General features: G+C 50.1%; 2 protein-coding genes across 2 annotated transcripts in view; one reads left to right on the top strand and one right to left on the bottom strand.

Annotated features, from left to right (window-relative positions):
* Window positions 1–15,691, top strand: part of CIB4 (calcium and integrin binding family member 4) — a 47,324-nt gene extending 31,633 nt beyond the window's left edge. The window contains exons 4-7 of the mRNA XM_021697700.1: window positions 3,170–3,311; window positions 13,072–13,181; window positions 13,903–13,991; window positions 15,661–15,691. Coding sequence (XP_021553375.1) covers window positions 3,170–3,311; window positions 13,072–13,181; window positions 13,903–13,991; window positions 15,661–15,691 — 372 coding nt within the window. The remainder of the gene's footprint in view (window positions 1–3,169; window positions 3,312–13,071; window positions 13,182–13,902; window positions 13,992–15,660) is intronic.
* A 1,848-nt stretch (window positions 15,692–17,539) lies between these two features.
* FAM166C (family with sequence similarity 166 member C) overlaps window positions 17,540–18,298 on the bottom strand; it is a 14,695-nt gene continuing 13,936 nt past the window's right edge. The window contains exon 4 of the mRNA XM_021697746.1: window positions 17,540–17,736. Coding sequence (XP_021553421.1) covers window positions 17,592–17,736 — 145 coding nt within the window. The 3' untranslated portion in view covers window positions 17,540–17,591. The remainder of the gene's footprint in view (window positions 17,737–18,298) is intronic.

Below are 18,298 nucleotides of genomic sequence, written 5' to 3'. Positions count from 1 at the left end.
GATGTTCAAAATATTCTCTCCAAAGCAGGAGTTCTTTGGAAAAGCAAGTGCTTTTCTCCCTCATTGCTGAAATGAGTCACCTCTACCTCAAAGAGTCAGAAGAATTCGAGTTCATTTTTCAGTGGGTATCTGCCAACAGTCACTTGTCATCATAAAATGCTCAGCAAATTTGGAACGTTTGTCTTCTTGTACAAGAAACACATATAATTCCTCTTAAAGTTTGACGGCTCTTTTAAGTCCTCTGCCAAGAGATAACCAGCAAATCTCTACGTGGTTCGAAAGATTTTCAAAGTCACTTCCCTTCTGATGACAAATCATTGTCTGTGTTTTACTATGCTTTAAGCTCTTTAAAAAAAAAAAAAAACTACCCACACCACTGCATCCCGTACCACTTTGTGTACTTCTGGACTTAACCTTTTGACTATGGTAGCCTGCAGGAAGTTTTGTGGGGCACTGGTTTCACAGGTGTGGCCATCCCTGCACCCTTACCCAGAATCCTTTTCATCATGGAGCAGCCACTCCATCGGTGATTACACCCAGAGTGTTTCTCCCATAACTGGTGTCTTCATTAAAGAAGTAATGTACTGTTCAGTCAATATCGCCTCTTTCCATTAGTCGCTCTCAGAAATGTGGTTCTTCATGTATTTTATTATAGAAACAGAATCTAGGAAAACCATGTGAGAAACATCTGTACTTTTTTTCAACTATTTAGCAGACTTTCCACAGCGTGAAATGTGTTCTAATGTTTATTTCCCCCACATCTTCCAACAGTATCTGTGGTCACTACATTTTGTTCTATGCACTATTCTTGTTACCACCAGCTTCCACACCAACTGCCTTCTTCCCAGTCTCTAGAAGACAAGGTGTGTGTGTGTGTGTGTGTGTGTGTGTGTGTGTAGATAACAGAGTCACGTGACATGGGCCTAAGAGAGAGTGGATTGGCTTCCTAGCAACCATCCCCTCTCCCCATCACTCCCAGCAAGGCCAAGAGTGGAGGGGGGCCCCCAGGGAAGGGAAGATTGGTATCTCATTCCCTGGTTGGATATATGCTTAAGCTCACTGCTTGCCGGTCTGCCTTGTCCCTGTCTGACCACAGGAAATGAGAATTGAAGCCGGGACTTCAGTTATGTCTGCCTAGATTCTCACCGTTTCTACTACCAAATAGAGAAGAACTTGTATTTTAAAAGGCAGAGGTTCTGGCCCTGACATTTTCTGGTTGATCACCGGCACTTGCATTACAAGCATTATCTTCCATTGTAGTTTCTTTGCGGGAATCTTGTTAAGCCACCGTTTGCGAGAGTTAATTGAGTTAAAATTCGGCAAAGTAATTTGTGAAGCCACTTAGCTAGACACACGTGACCTGGAACCCAGGGCAGGAGATAGCCCTTATCAGCATTCGCCTGAGGCCATCACTTTAAGCTTTCCAGGGAGCAGGGGTGTGGAGGTGGGGAGGGAGGGGCAGACACTGCAGGAGCTTGTTTGGAGGTTCTAGCAAGGCAGTCCGGATTCCCGGCCCCTGGCCACTCCTGGGCCATACATATGTATATATATGTAACCTGTCACCTAGGGACCTTATTTACAACGTCGATTCCTAGGTGTATTAGTTTGCTAAGGCTTGTATGACAAAGTACCACAATTACGTGCCTTAAACAACAGAAATTTATTGTCTCACAGTTCTAGAGCCTAGCAAGCTGAGATCAAGGTGTCTGCAGGGTTGGTTTCTTCAGAGGGCTGCGAGGAAGAATCTGTTCCCTGCCTCTCTCCTAACTTCTGGCGGCGTGCCGGCCATCATTCCTTGGCTTGTAGATACCACACGCCGATCTCTGCCTTCATCTGCACAGGGTGTTCTCCTCGAGTGCGTGTCTCTGTGCCCAAATTTCCCCTTTTAATAAGGACACAAGGGGCACCTGGGTGGCTCAGTTCTTAAGCGTCTGCCTTCGGCTCAGGTCATGATCCCAGGGTCCTGGGACTGAGCCCAACATTGGGCTCACTGCTCCATGGGAAGCCTGCTTCTCCCTCTCCCACTCCCCCTGCTTGTGTTCCCTCTCTCGCTGTCTCTCTCTCTGTCAAATAAGTAAAATCTTTAAAAAAAAAAAATGACACAAGTCATATTGGATTAGAGGCCCACCCTACTTCATATGCCCTCATCTTAACTAATTATATCTAGAAGACCCTGTTTCCAAATGAGGTGACATTCTGAGGTACAAGGGGTTAAGACTTCAACATACAAATCTGGGGGACAGACACAATTCATCCATGATGCTGGGCTACACCCCAGACCTTCTAAAACAGGACCTCTGCGGGTGGGAGCTCACACTTCATGTTCTTAACAAGGACCTTAGGTACCTTGTTTGTTCACTAAAGCTTGAGAGGTTACATGGCCACCTGAGGTGACACAGACTGTTCTCTCTCCCACCTCAAATACATAGGAGCACCAAATAAAACTAAATCATAGATGTTAACATGTAGCTTAGTTCAAAAGAAGTGAAGAAGAAATTTTCATGTGCCATAAATGGAGAGATCAAAACTAGAGGGCTAAGCATTGGCTATTGCTGAGAAAACCCTAAGGAGTGTTAGACAAGGATACAGGCCCCTAGAGGCAGTGGCGGTCGGGGGGGGGGGGGGGGGTGGCGCTGGGGCTCAAATGCCCTTGAGGGAGGTAATAGGCACACTGGGTACTTAAAGCAGAGGAACTAATCCTTTTGCATGAAGCTTGGAGACTTGAAAAGGTACCTTGTCAGTGAAAGTCAGTGAAAGGGGGACTAGAAAAACCAACCAGAGATTTGTTTCAACTAATTAAATATTGGGCAGATTGGCCATTCAGATCTGCTATGTGAACTCACAGAATCAAATAGCTTTCTTAGCTGAGGTGCATCTAAGGAAAAAGAATTTGGGTTGGTTGAGGGGAGGGATGGGGGTCATTCTAGAATACTACAGCAAAGTTGGGATCTGATAAGGCCCACCAGCAGGCAAGGAAGAGTTTAGAACAGGCAGGGCTGGGCCCCTGACCAACTGCGGGAAAGAAGTACTGGTAGGTGGGAATGAATTAGGCATACTGAAAGCAGAGGAGGATGCCAGGGAGGAATTTGCCATGCTTCTGATAGATAGGTGAGGGCCAGGGAGGCATGAACCTGACATTGATAGGCCTCCCCCTTCTCCTCTCCCACAGGTCAACCCTTTCAGAGACCGAATCTGCAAAGTGTTCTCCCACAACGGTGTGTTCTCCTTTGAGGATGTGCTGGGCATGGCATCTGTGTTCAGTGAGCAGGCCTGCCCCAGCCTGAAGATTGAGTACGCCTTTCGCATCTATGGTGGGTTGCTAAGTGGTGGTGGTGGGTGGGGTCAGTGCCAAAGAGTAAATACCAACCTAGAATCCATCAACATCAGTTCACTGGTGGGATGATGTTCCTTGGGATTCACTTGGGTGTTTATGGATATTAGCATGTTTCTTGAATTCTATAGATTAAAAAAAAAAATGGTGGTGAACAACTACTTCAATGGATATATGCCCTCCCTCCATGCCATAGGAGGCAAATGGAGCCACGGGTGTTGTATTTTGTGGTAGCAGTGTAGGCAGGCCAGAGAGAGATTGAGGACTACATATGGGTATGAGGGAGACATGCTTGTTTTGTAGGAATTCAGAAATTTGAACACCAGAACTAGCTCAGCCACAAAATGGCTGAGAAGTCTTGGACAAATCATTTCATCTTTCTGGGCCTCAGTTTCATCATCTTTAAAATGAGGTGTTTGAGAGAGATCATCTCTGAGGTCCTATGACATTTTTTGATCTCTGGTTTTGTCTGGATTAGCCATAAGATACTGCAAAAGTTCTGCTCTTCAGTGGGCTCATGTTCCCTTAGCACAGCTGAGATGCCTGGAATTCTCCAAAGAAATTAAAAGGAAAGAAACAAAGAAATCTTGGGAAGTTTTCAAACAGACCATGTACAAGGCTTCAAGCTCATTGTGACAACTCCTTGGCCCCAAAGGACTTGTACATTCAGGCTTGCATAGTTTGATATTTCATATGCTTTCCCTTCCAGCCAGGTCCTCACTGTCTCCACACAGTGGACACCATCTTATTCTTGCCTTGCCCAAATGGATTTGGATAAAATGAAGTGGAGGAGTTTTAAGCCTGATGGACCTGTGAGGGCTCAGGTTTCTCATCTGTAAAAAGGACTTAATGATATTTTTGTAAGCCCTACGTCCTCAAGCTTAGTATCCAGTAAACGCAAATGAAATCACAGATTCTCCTGCTGAGAATAGCTGAGTAAGCTCTTATCATACTGTCACTTCCACAGATAGCAACTACAAACTCAAATATATATATATATATATATATATATATATATATATATATACACACCCACACACACATATAGGCGCCTGGGTGGCTCAGTCAGTTAAGTGTCTTCCTTCAGCTTGGGTCATGATCCCTGGGTCCTGGGATTGAGTCCTGAGTCAGGTTCCCTGCTCAGCAGGGAGTCTGCTTCTCCCTCTCCCTCTGCCCCTCCCCGACTCATTCTTTCTCTCTCCAATAAATAAATAAAATCATATATACTATATATATATATATATGTATATATATACATATATATATCTCAACTACCTGCTGGCACTAGAATGGTACCAGAAGCAGAGAGTTGACATTTAAAAGAAAGAAATGATACTGGATGGTCCCCTCTCCTTTTTATAAACTTTTTTTAGCCTAAAGGTGGCTTTCAGTGAGGGGCATCATACAGGACTGATAGAAACCTTGAACTCTTTCTGACTTGAAGAATCAGACGGTTTGGGGCAATTTTCCCCTGAAAAGTGAAAAGAAGGGAGAGTCCATGAAAGAAAGCCAGGCAAAGGAGCCCAACATCTGTGTATGAACAGATCTCTTTCTGATCTCTAAACCTATATACAAGGGCAGACTCAAAGCAGCTCAGGTAAGGATAACAGAACTGAGATTTGAGTGGCCACCGCATTTGAACAAGGTCCCTCTGTGACAGGGTTTGCACTTTAAGTCCTATCAATTGCCTGATAGAATAATAATAATAATAATAATAATAAATCAGCACTCTTTGGAGGAATATAACAGAATCCAGACAATAAATCATTTATAATGTCTAAGATACAATCCAAAATCATTCAAAATACAAAAATTTTAGAAAACCAGAGATGTCTGAGCTACAATCTAAAATTATTCACTAGACAATTAAAAATATAAAACTGACATATTCTCAAGAATGGAGCCTGACTCTGACATGACCCAGATGTTGGAATTAGCTGATAAGTCTCTTAAAACAGCTACTAAACCTTGGCCAGTGAGGTAAAAGAAATTCATAATGGAAGAAATAGGAGGAATTCTCAGCAGAGAAATAGAAACTATAAGGAAGAATCAAATGAAAATATAAAAGTGAAAAATAAAATATCTGAAATAAAAATTCCCTGGGTGGGCTTAACAGGAGAATGGAGATGACAGAGGAAAGAGTCAGAAACCTGACTCTGAAGATAGTTCAATATAAATAATCTAATCTAAAGAACAGAAGGAAAAGAATTAATGGGGAAGAAAAGATATTTGAAGAAGTAATGGCCCCACATGTCCTAAGTTTGATACAAGACATACATTTACAGTGAACTTTAAGCAGAGTTAAGTACAAATGAAATCACATACCCGAATTTAATTGGCTTAGTGGTCCCTACCTGTTCATTAGTCGTCCTCCTTCCTTACCCCAAGTACTTCTGGGGATCCCCAGGGAGTTCTAGCCTACTAGCTGCTGCCCCTCTCTGTCAGGACTCATGCCGCAGAGCACTTGCTGTGCTGTTCCGAGCCGCTTCCGCCTCCAGTCAGTACTCTTCTGAATGGGCAGCTCTTCCTGATGCAGAGTGCTGGCCCAGGCTGAGTGCTCTCATCTTAGCCAAGAGTCTTCAGGTGGCAAGTAACAGGGACCTACCTGTGTAAAAGGCAATGGATGAAGAACAGCAGTATATTCGTTTCCCTTTGCTGTGTGATAAATTACCACAAACCTAGTGGCTGTAGATGACACATTTAAAATCTCACAGTTTCCATGGGCTAGGAGTCTGGCACGGCTTATTTGTGTCCTCTCCTAGGATTTCACAGGGCTGCAGTCAAGGCTCTGGGCTGCATGTGACTGGGGAGGAACCCACTTACAAGCTCACTCTGGTTGTTGGCAAGTGCATTTCCTTGTGTCTATGGAGCTTAGAGCCCTGGCTTCCCACTGGCTATCCGATGGAGGCTGCCCTCAGTTTCCAGAGGCTGGTCTGTACTCCTTGCCACATGGGCCTCCCCTGACATAGCCACTTGCTTCTTCAAAGACAGCTAGAGAGAGTCTCTTGAGTGTGTATGCTGGTAAGATAGAGTCTTATATAACATTGTAATCACGGAAGTAACATCCCATCACTATTGCCAAATTCCGATGGTGAGATATAAGTCGCAGTTCCCTTCCACAGGAAAGGGACATGGAGATTATATATGCATAAACACCAAGAGGGGCTTGTCATGGAGGGGGGAGGGCTCTAGAGTTTGTCCATCACAAGCAACATGGAACCCGTGGGAGAACTGAAGCAGCCTCCCGAGGACGCAACTGGCAAGTGGTCAGGAAGTGAGGCAGCTGCTATCTTCTTTTCTCTCGCTGGCTGCCTGGTCTCTCATCTCCGCTTCTCTCTGTGCATTTGCTCTTTCTGCAGACTTTTATGCTTCTGTGCCTATGGGCCAAAGATGAACACCCTGGTCCCCCATTTTCTCAGGAGAGGCTGATGGCTCAGCCAAACGCATGATCTTGCTACTCCCGGGCTGGGTAAACAGACTTGTCCAACCAACCGCAGCCCAGAAGATGCAGAGTCACATAACAAACACAGCTCCCAAGGCCCACTGCTGGGAGTGGGGACACTTCTCAGAGATGGTAAAGTGTGGGCTGAGCAGATGTGCCCAAAGATGTCTGCCTCAGCTGTCTTTCCATGGTTTCCAGAGCTAAATAAACAAAAATACCCAAATCTTCAGGGAGCTACAAGAACAGCAGGTTCTCTTCAGGCTTCAAGGCACAGGAGCTAAACTGTGCTCAGCTGAGAAGTGGGAAGAATGCCCTCACTCCCAAGAGGTCAGACTGAGCGCCTCAGGTCAGATCAGGGACCAGATACCACGTGTCCCCCACGCTGTCGTCGTGTCCTCCTCCAGCCCCTCTCTCCAGGCCCCCTTGATGGGTTTCCTTCCTCCTTGAGCTCCGGCACAAAAACAGAAAGTGCAAAGCCTTCATGCAAATCAGCTGTGCAAATAGATGCCTGGGGACTCATAAACTCCAAGGCTTCATCAGATATACCCAGACAAATCTGAATTCTCTTTGGGTTCAGAAGATTTGTTGCCTTACGGAGCTGTCAGCAGGATTAGAGATGGGACACGTGAATCTCTGAGCCCGGTGCTTGGCGCGTGGGAGCTGCTCAGTACATTGAGGTGGGAAGGGTAGCAGTGAAGGCAGAAGAGGAAGAAGAAAAAGGAAAAGGAGAAGGTGGTAATGGCCCTGGTGAGCCTTCTTAGCCAAAGTCCAGAGACTTAACTCGATGCCCTAACGCCTTGGTCCTCCATGAGTGGCCCATGCACCAGCAGCGACATTGCCAGGAGGCCCATTAGGAATGCAGACTCCCCAGCCCCCCAGCCCTGCCACACACCTGCTGCATCAGAGTCCACATGTTAACAAGACCCCCAGCTCGGTCCTCCACATCTTAAAGTTTAGGAGACACTGCTCTAACCCATTGGTTCTCAAACGTGATTGCACACTGCAGTCATCTGGGGACTCAAGACCCACGACTACTTGGGCCCCAGCTGCACAGATCTGATGTAAGGTGTGCCCTGGTTGATGAGCTTTTTCAAAGCTCCCTGGGTGATTCTCAAGTGCAGCAGAGTTTCGGAGCTACTATACCAGTTTGGCTTGCATTCAGTTATATGTAAGTGTCCATGTTTAAAAAAAAAAAAAAAAAAGCCTGGAATTAGGCTGTCCAGAGCCAGGGGGAAGTAGGCAATGCCTGGCTCCTTCCAGCCCCCCTAATCTGCCATCTTTAGTATGGGACTGTTGTTCTCATCATCACAAGATGGTGTCTGTGCCTATAGGCTTCTCATCTTCATTCCAGGCAGGAAGAAAAAAGGACGGGAGAAGGGATAAGAACCAAATGAACATTTGAAGGCATAGATGAAGTTGACTCTTCTGTAACAAGCTTTCTTGGACGCCCCACCCAGCAGCTTTGGACTGCTCTGTACAGAACCATGTCACATGGCCACAGATAGCTGCAACGGAGACTGGAAAGCTGGGTATTTTAAACTGAACACGGCATCACCCTGGACAGGAATTGCACTGCTGTTCATAGGAAGGAAGGGGGGATGGCTCTCCGTCAAGAATCCAGCACCTGGGTTGTACCTGCTGGGCTCCAGGTTCTGCTTTGAGGGACGTTCCTGGCCTCCAGTGGATCGAGCCCCCACCCTCTGTGTAAGAACTTTCACCTGCCAGAGACCAACACCCCAGCCCTGCCTTCCTGCTCCCATCAGCAGGGCTGCCACCAGATGTGAATGACCTTCAGGCAGGTGCCAGAGCACCAGCGAGAGAGTTTGCCACACCGCCCCAAGACCTGACCCAGGACGGAGGGCTGGGAGAGGCAAGGGAGGCAGCCTCCGTTCTCCTGCGAATGATGGTGGAGGCGTGCCCTTCCCCACTCAACCAACATGGGCTGATTTCTGTAAAAGGACTTCGTAAATTGCAAGGAGTAACAGGACAGGGAGGTTGGGATGGTGATAGCAAGAGTGTTCTGGGGGAAACCCGAAGGCTGAGCCCCGATTCTCCAAGCTCTCTCTAACCTCCCTGTTGTCGGGAAATGGCAAGAGGTAGGCCCTCCCCCATTCTCAGAACGGCCCCGGCTGCAGGTCTGAGGCTGCTGAGTTTGCAGGGGCTGGCCAGCCGCCCAGAGCTCCCAGCCCCCACCCCTTTCCCAGTCGTCTCTGCCCTTGCACCCCCAAAGGAGGGGAACTGTCCAGGACTACATTCTACTCTAGCAAATGATTCTGTTTTCTGATGGCCTGGGACCAGAGCCATGTCACTTTGCTGCAGCCTCTGCATATGGGAGCTGGGCCAGTGGGACGCCTGGGGACACTGCGGGGTCTCTGGGAGAGGCTGCGGAGTTTCTTACCAGCAGTGCAATGTCACTGCGGCTGCCCCCTCCCTCCAGTCCCGGTGCCAGTCCCTCGGCCCCTCACTTGCCCCCAGCCCTCACTCATGATGTGTGATAGCAGAGCTGCGCAGGGAGAGCCTGGGTGAACGGCTCAGGACTTCACCTCCAGGACCTGGGGCTGATAAACAGTTGGCCAGGGGGGAGACATCTGCTTAAGGACCGGTTTGGTGAGCTGTCCTTTCATATCCATTTCCTGTCCAGGGGGACGGAGACAGAAGTCTGAGCTCTACCCCTGAAGGATCCTGTGACATCAGGACACTTGCTCCCTCATTCCAGGACCAATATAGCTCTAGCTTTCGTTCTTCAAAGCGAGAGATTACAGTTTCCAGGGTTGGCATTTTCAGTATTTAACATCCTCAAATGGCATAAAATTGAGCCTCTACTCTACCTAATGAGCATCTTCTATATTCCAAACCCCATGCCAGAAGACTTCCATGCATTTCCTTATTTAATTTTCACAGCGACTCTGTGGAGGTACTGTCAGTCTGTTTATGGATGAGGAAACGGAGGCTCAGGCCATGCATTAGTTTGGGTTAAATTTGGTGGCAAATGACAGGGAACCCCAAGTGGTTTACACAAGATAGCTTCCAAGATCTCTGGCAGCTACGTGTTATTTCTCTAACGTGTAGAATCCCAGAGGCAGTTGTCCACGGTGGTTCTGCAAGGTCCGGGACGTAGGTTCCTCCATGGTGTCACTTTATCCTCTGTCCCCAAGGTCGCCTCAGTGTCACAAAGAAGGTATAGCCTTCTCTTTAAAGATGTTCCCCGAAGTTGTCTGTGCCTCTTCTGCTTGCATCTCACTGGCCAGAACTCAAACGTGGGGCCACATCAAGCAGCAAGGGAGGCTGGGAAGTATAGTGTTAAGTTTAGATGGTCACACACCCAGCTAAAAATTGGGTGCTTCATTACAATGAGAGCAGTTATGAGTGATTCAGAGCACAGACTTCCCACAAAGTTGTAGCGCCTGGGTTTACTACCGTCTCCATCATTCATCAACGTGTGACTTTGGATAGTTCATGCGTTCACTTACTCAACAAATATTCAGTGAGGGCTTACTCTGTTCCAGGCACTGTTCTAGGAGATGGGGGTACAAGAGTGCCCCAAAACACAAAACTTTCTGCCCTCGAGGAATTTACATTCTAGTGGAGAGAAACAAAGGAGCCAATGAGTGAAACATACAGTGTGTCAGGTAGTATGGGGCGCTGGGAGAAAAATAAAGCAGGGAATGGGACAGGAAGTGCAATTTTAGGCAGGTTCTGGTGAGAAGCTGGCATTTAAATGAAGACCCTAAGGATCTCTGGGTGAGTGTTCCAGGGAGGGGAAATCACAGTGCAAAGGCCCTGAGGCAGAATCGAGCCTGACCTGATGGGGAAAATGCAAGGAGGCAGAGTAAGGACAGGGCGGACTTTGGGGAACACTGTCAGGACCTGGGCTTTCCTCTGGCTGAGATGGAGGCTGTGAGAAGTGGTGCTGAGGTGGGGATCCACAGGACCACAGGCTGCTGAGGGGAGAACAGACTGAGGGGGCAGACGGAGAGGAAGCACACTGGTTAGGAGGCTGCTAAGGTAACCCTGGAGAGCGGTGATGCTGGCTGGGCCATGGTGGGGGCAGTGCAGCAGGGAGGTCATAAGGCTGGGTCCACTATCTCTCCAAGGTGGAGCTGGGCGGGTCTGCTGACAACTTAGCCATGCGGAGCGAGGCAAGGACACCGTCAAGGATGACTCCAAGCTTATTGGCCATTGCCCATTTGCCAAGAAGGGCACAGCTGAGTGCAGCAGGTTTGGGGCCAGGGAGGAGGGGGGCACGTCAAGAGTTTGGGTTTGGACCAGTTGAACTTGAGGGACCTATCAGACCTCCAAGTGGAGAGGACAAGAAGGCCTGTGGATGGATACGTGCGCCTGGAATTCAGGAGAAGCCCAGGCTAGACATAGATGTTTAAAAGGCAAGAGGTGAACTGAGACTGAAGAAGTGAGTATGGTTATTTAATCTCAGTGCGCCTCACTGTCTTCATCGGTGTTATGGGGACTAAATGCAGTCGAAGAGAAAGCACTTAGATCATTGCCTGGCACATCTGTTTGTCGTGGTGGCATCGTACCTGCCTAAGCTTACTGCCCCTACTTACTGCATGGCTGATGAGTGGTTCAGGGGCTGTGCTGGGGTCCCCAGAGGAGGTAGGGGCCACGCTGGGGGTTCTAGAAGAGGCAGGAGCTGTGCTGGGGTTCCCAGAGGAGGTAGGGACATTCTCCCAGAATGCCTCCCTCGGCATTCATGGCTCTATGGAGTTCAGCCTGCCTTCCACACTTAACCTCTGACCACTCTCCCAGACCTCCAAGCTTCTGTTCCCCTCATCCCAGACTGATCACTCTGGTGCTCTTCCTTCTCTACCACTGTCCCTAGCGACCCTGCCACCTCCTCCGGTTGCCATCTCTGGAGGCCCAAACCCTTTAATCCTTCTCTGATGCCTCTTCCTCCAAGAAGTCTTCCTCATTCACACCCCCAACCCCCATCAGACATGAACTTGCCCATCTGGAAACCCTTGGAGCCCTTGGGATGCCTGTTCTTCTCTCCCTGGAGCCAAGCCACTCAGGTGCCCAACTGTCTCCCCTGCACCCCCAGACTGGGAGCTCCAGGCAGGCAGGAACCAGTCTGGTACATCTGTGCACAGATGCCGGGCTTGGGGATGGGCACCCAGGAGGGACCCACGTGTCTGCCGAGTGCGAACGAGCGAGGCGGTGGCAAGAAGCAGGTGCTGCAACAGGAAAACAAGGCAGCCCTAGGCCACCGGTGCCGAGGAGAGCAAGGCTCATGCTGGGAGGACAGGTCCTGTGTTAGGAGCTGCTGGAGCTTGAGGACGGAGCCATTCCGGGCCTGAGGGTGTCAGGGAGACTTCACAGGGAGGCAAGGGAGGGCAAGCGCATGGTGAGTCAGAGTACCCCGGGGCTTGGAGGAAAAGGAGGAGGGCACTCCAGGCTGGGGGCTGCCTTCGGCAAAGGCTGGGGGTAGAAGCACTCCGGGCCTGTAGAGAAGACTTGCAGCAGGCACTGAGAGGCCCAGGCACACCCTTCCAAGGCGCCTCTGTAGGGAACTGGGTTAAACACACCCGGGGCGGGGGGGTAGGGGGCCGTCCAGGGTGCCGGGAGCTTGTGCAATGCCCACATTTTGTTGTTGTTGACATACAATGTTACAGTATTTTCATAGGAATGACCATATTTTTGAACTCAAAAAGGAGGACTCAAGGTCTGACAAGGGTCAGGGCGCTCCCTGGAGTGGACGCTGGGCATTATCCTCAGTGCAGGTGGGGCAGGTGCTCAGGTCACCCTGCGCAGGGCCAGGAGCAGGGATCCGTGCTCAAGGCCAGGCGTTCCCAGCTCCCGGTCACCAAACCATCTACTGGCTTATGAGCTCTGAGGTGAAGATTTTCATAGCACGGTGGGCGACGCAGGCTTGGGGACCAGCCTAGCAGGGTCCAAATCCCGCCTCCCACTTACCGGCAGCGTGGGCCAACATCTCACACCTCTGTGCCTCAGTGTCCTTTTGGCAGAGTGAGACTCATAAAAGGTTGACTGTGAAGATTCAGTGACTGAAAACAGGTGAAGCTCTCAGGACATGTCTGAGCGGATAGTATGCGCCCAGTGAATGCTCACGACTATTGCTGTGTTTATCGTGTTATTCAGCACCTCCTGGGTCTGCAGCAACCCACCCCCCCGCCCCCTTTGCTACTTGCCTGCCCAGGGCTCTCTGAGGGCCAGGCTCGAGGCCCGCCTGGGACGGTGGGGCTCTGTGGGGCCATGGCTCCCTGGACTTCTGGGAGGCTGAGGAAGCTCCCCTTTCCTCTCATACTCTGCCTTCTCTTTGCAGATTTTAATGAGAATGGCTTCATCGACGAGGAGGACCTGCAGAGGATTGTCCTCCGACTGCTCAACAGTGATGACGTGTCCGAGGACCTGCTGACTGACCTCACAAACCACGTGTGTGCCCTGGGGCCACACAGGCTGGGTTGGGCCAGGCCATCCCCCAAAGCCCCTGGATGGCAGGCAGGGTGGGGTCTCCTGAGGGATGGGCACACGGCTGGAGGCAACTATCACCCAAGTTTGCGTCTTTCCTCCAAAGTCCTTCCTTCCAGGGTCCCCAAGATGTCCTAGAGTGACAGTCCACAGTGTGACAGGACATGAAGGCAGCCTCATGAATCTGTTTGTCCTAAGACCATGGGAACCGTCAAGTGCTTGTGGTCTGGATTGAAACTAGAAACAAAGATAAAACCATGAAAGGTCATCACTGCCTCCTAGACCTGACAGGGCCCCTTGCAAGTACTGGCCCCTGCCTTGTGACCGGATATAGGTGTGGGTGGGGGATGTCACCCCATTCACCTCTGCACCCATTTTCACTGCCAAGTTTGTGCTGGAGGCACGAAGGGGACTCTTCCCATGAGGTCCCAGACAGACCTCAGTGCACATAACCTTATCTCTGCATCTCCATGTCTTTGTCTGGGGTGGGGAGTAGCCAGGGGGGGTGGGAAGAACATCTGCCTCAAGGGAGGGAGAACTCACATGCATGTTAAGCACCTAGCAGAGAGCCTGGCCTATGGGCAGCACTTGGTGTGAGACATTTTCCCCTCCGCCTGTGTCCCCATCTCACTTTCTCATACTGGGCTCCTCTCTGCTCTCTGGCTCCTTCTGCACCCCTGGCCAGGTCCTGAATGAGTCGGATCTGGACAATGACAACATGCTGTCTTTCTCAGAGTTTGAACATGCTATGGCCAAGTCTCCAGACTTCATGAAGTAAGGTGTTCTGGAGTGGGGGAGGGGGAGAGACCAGCATAGTGGCGGGGGGGCCCAGGAAGAGCCAATGAAGCCCCTCATCTTCCCAAGGAGGTCATGAGTTTCCAGGGTACTTTGCCGATTCTTTCAGAGTCAGCAAACCTGGAGCTTCGGAGAAATTAGGTAACCTACATTTCCAACCTTTAGAAAGAAGGAGTGGGGTTTTAACCAGAAAAGGCAAGATTACATTCCAGGCTCTGCAAATGATGCGGGTGGTCCTGACTTCAGGTACTGACCATCTAGAGCTGGCCTGGCACACCGGTGTCTTCCCCCCAGGTACAGGGGCCTCTAGGACTGACTGGCGGGTGGCCTTTGCCACTGCCCGTCCTGCTCCCCTGCCCCCACAACTCCAGAGGTCACCAGGAGTCGGGGATTTGCACGGGGGTGTGAAGATGTTCGTCATGGAGTATTTCCAAACCTTGTTTCAGGCAGAAGGGGCATTAATGGTCTTGTATCTTGGTGCAGACACCCTTGAGATGATTGGCCATCTCCATATTGCCCAGGCCATGTTTTTTTTTTTTTTTAAAGATTTTATTTATTTATTTGACAGAGAGAGACACAGCGAGAGAGGGAACACAAGCAGGGGGAGTGGGAGAGGGAGAAGCAGGCTCCCCGCAGAGCAGGGAGCCCGATGCGGGACTCGATCCCAGGACCCTGGGATCATGACCTGAGCTGAAGGCAGTCGCTTAACCAACTGAGCCACCCAGGCGCCCTCCATATTGCCCAGGCCATGTTTAACCATCTTGTTTGGATCCTTCCAGTTATGGGGAAAGCACCACCCCTGGAGGCAGCCCATTCATGATCGCACAGCCCTGTTAGAATGCCCTTATTGAGTGGAGTTGGCATCTGTTTGCATATGTCTGCCCTTGGTCTTATAGTCTAGGTGAATTTGATAGCAAAGAATGCCCACGCATGATGGTTTAACTAACCAATCAGAAAAAGAATAAAGACAACTAGACCTCAGAGAATACCTGGTCAGGAACCGAAGATAGTGTATTTTCTCTCTTTGTGCCTGGAGTCTCTGCCTCTCTCCTCAGCTCCTCTGCACTTAGCTCTACATGCAAACCAGAAATCTCTCCTTTGTCAAACAGGAGGCCACTCATGGCCTCCCGGCAGCAGTCGGTCACTCCAAAGTAGTATCTCTCAGCTCTGACTCCAAATTCCCAGACAGAGAATCCGATTCGCCCGAGTCGGGTCAGGTGTCCACCCCTCTTCCAGTCACGTGGTGGGAGGAGAGGGCTCTCCAGGCCAACCCGGCTGCTTTGGGGCCCAGGCCTGGGCAGACCCTCTGAAAGACTGTCCACACTAGGAACCACCCCAACTAAGGGTAATTCCTCTCCTTCCAGAACAGCTCAGCACATAACTGAGGCCAGAATCCTGTCCTCCTTGCCTTTCTCTTTGAATCTCTCCCATTTCTTTCCATTGGTTTTGGCACCACGAGGTTCTGACACTCTTCGCTTTCTGGTGATGCTAAAAGGAACATAAGGCTTTGGGAGGGTTTGCAACAATTGCAAACCGGCCATCCCAGAGAGAGGGACGAGAGGGGGCCTCCAGGACCACTATGAATCTGGAGAGTGGAGGGCGCTTTAGAGCTGTAGCTCAGGGTGGCTCATGGGATGCTTTCTCTCAGCTCCTTTCGGATTCACTTCTGGGGCTTTTGATGTGGCCACAAATACCTGAGCTGGCAGCCTCGAGGTGGACCACTGGAACTTGGAATTCAACCCCCTTCGGGCACTGGGGGACTCTGATCAGAAGTATGACTTTGTCCCTGTCCTACCTCACTTCTGGACTATTGTTTATTCAATAAAGCTAAACAAAAGCCTTTCCCATCCCCCCACCAGTTCATCTTTTGAATACAGGATCGCGTAGAAGTACCTTTTATTAAGGACTGCTCATTCTAGGGCTTAAGTTTGCCGATGACAGCAAGCTAGCTGGGATGACCAGCCTTTTTGAGGACAGGGTTCAAATCCCAACCCACATCACAGCAGGGACCAGGCCAAATGGGATGAAGTTTACGCAGAAAATCCACATCATTCCCTTTCTTCACTGGAGCTACCTCCCAGCATCTCCTGCTGCCGACTGTACAGAGACATGTATATAGCGGTCATTCCGGTTGGTGCCCGGCTTCCCAGTCCTTGTCACGGGAGAAGACATCTAGGACCCACTTGGCAACCCCAGGCTCCAGGATGCAACAGTGTTGACCAGCAGTTGGGGTTTATTTGCTTTGCTCTTCAGCCAAATCCTGGAATGAATTCGGCCACCACAGGGACCCTTTGGCACCCAGGTGGTCAAGGAGTCTGGGTCACAGGAGAAGCCCCTTATAGGATCTCTGAGAGCTGACAGATGCCTCTCTGATGGGCACACAGTTTTTCTCATTTACATTGTCCTCTAAGGAGGTGTCTAAACACCGGCTCCCAGGGGAGGGGCTGTCTCACTGTACTCACTGACATGTACTTGAACCTGCAGTGGTCTCTTTGCCTTTAGGTCCTGTTTCACCCATTCGAGAGGTAATAAATTTCCCATTGATTGATGACAGTCCCTTAGATCAACTCTAAGAGATGCTGGAATGTTGGAGAAACCCTGTCATGTGGATACGTACCTGGCCTGAGGTCCCCCATCCCAGATCCTGTCTATGGAGGGGCTGTCCCCCACATCCTGTCCCCTGCCCCAGCAGGCAGGAGGCCTCCCAGGAAATGAGAAGCAGCAGCCTGGTGAGAGCAGACACTCCAGACTCCCCACCTCAGGCATGTGACCTGGGATCCCATTCCCCCCATTTCCTTGAAGAATGGCTTAGTCCTAGGTCACTCCCTCCTGTGTTGTTCTAGAAGTAGTCCCCAGGGGAGATGCCAAATCAGCCTGTGAATGCAGAGAGAGGTTGCTGGACACAGCTTTTTCTCTCCGGCACCAGAAGGGCTTCAGGGCTGAGTCATCCCTACCTCTGAGTCTCCACATGGACCACAGGCAGGTTATGTAGTGGGAAAACGAGGGCTTGGGTCAAAACACTGGGTCACTTCTAAGCTGTGGGAGCTTGGGCAACTTTCTCAACCTCCAAGACTCCGTGTCTTTATCAGTAAAGTGGGGCTAACACCACCTCCCTCACAAGTGAGTGTGCGGACTAAATGATGCCAAGTCAGGGCTCAAACTAGAAGTCCTTTGCATCCGACCCCCTGTGCAATTGTTCCATGGTCACTTCCCCATCGTTCTCAGACATGCGATCATGGGGCTTCCTTGATTATACTCGTGGAAGCAGATGGGAGGTATCTCTGTACCTGAGTGAACCGCCACCAAGACTCAGGAGCCCTACAGTTCTTGGTCCTACCTGCCCCCACCTCAGAGGAAGGGTCGGGGGGGCCCAGTAGGTCACTGGACACTGCTTTCTACTGGCTTGAACCCCTGAGCTGAGCTTTCTACAGGCCTTAAGACCCAGTGCTGTGTGACCCTCAGGCATGTCCTTGTTGTGGCCAAATGTTCCTGGAGCTCAGAGGAGAAGACCATGGGTTTGTTCGTGGCTAAAGATTTTATTCCAAAAAGCCAACCTGGCCAGAGCCAGGCTCTCAGACATCATGCTCTGAACTCAAAGTAGCGATCTCTCTTCTGCCGCTCGTGTGGGGAGACCCTCTTCCCTGAGGGGAATGTCTGGTAGGTCTTCAGGTTCTCAGGGGATACTCTTAAAAGGTGCCACTTCTTCTCTGGGGTCAGAGGAGGACTGGGGGCAAGGATGGAGCCAGCATTATGCAGTATGCCAGGGAGGTGGGGGGGATGCCCATCCACAGCCCTGTGTGCCCAGTGTTCTAGCCCATCCTGACCCTCTGAATGCTCATCAGCTCAACATCTGATAAGTCACCCTGCAGTTCAGATCAGAATAATTTGTACTTGTACAATGGTACAGTGGTTAAGAGAGAGAACATGGGTGTCAGACAGAACATGGCTGTCAGATTCTGGCTCAACTCTTGCTGGAAGTGGACACATAAAATGGACTAATGTTAGTACATCTGTCTTAGCTTTGTTTTGAGGAGTAAATGAGGTAATGCTTATAAAGCACTTCAATAATGCTGGACAAGGAGGAAACACTCAACAAATATAAGAAATGGTGATGATGGTGATGATGGTGGTGATGGTGGTGATAGTGATGGCGGTGATGGTGACGGTGGTGGTGATGGTGGCGACGGTGATGGTGGTGATGGTGATGGTGGTGATGGTGATGATGGTGATGGTGGTGATGGTGATGATGGTGGTGATGGTGGTGATGGTGATGGTGGTGATGGTGG

Source organism: Neomonachus schauinslandi, chromosome 10 (genome assembly GCF_002201575.2).
Source record: "Neomonachus schauinslandi chromosome 10, ASM220157v2, whole genome shotgun sequence".
In the NCBI taxonomy this organism is placed as follows: domain Eukaryota; kingdom Metazoa; phylum Chordata; class Mammalia; order Carnivora; family Phocidae; genus Neomonachus; species Neomonachus schauinslandi.
Note: the sequence above shows the minus strand (reverse complement) of the source record. Positions and strands in the feature narration are given on the sequence as shown.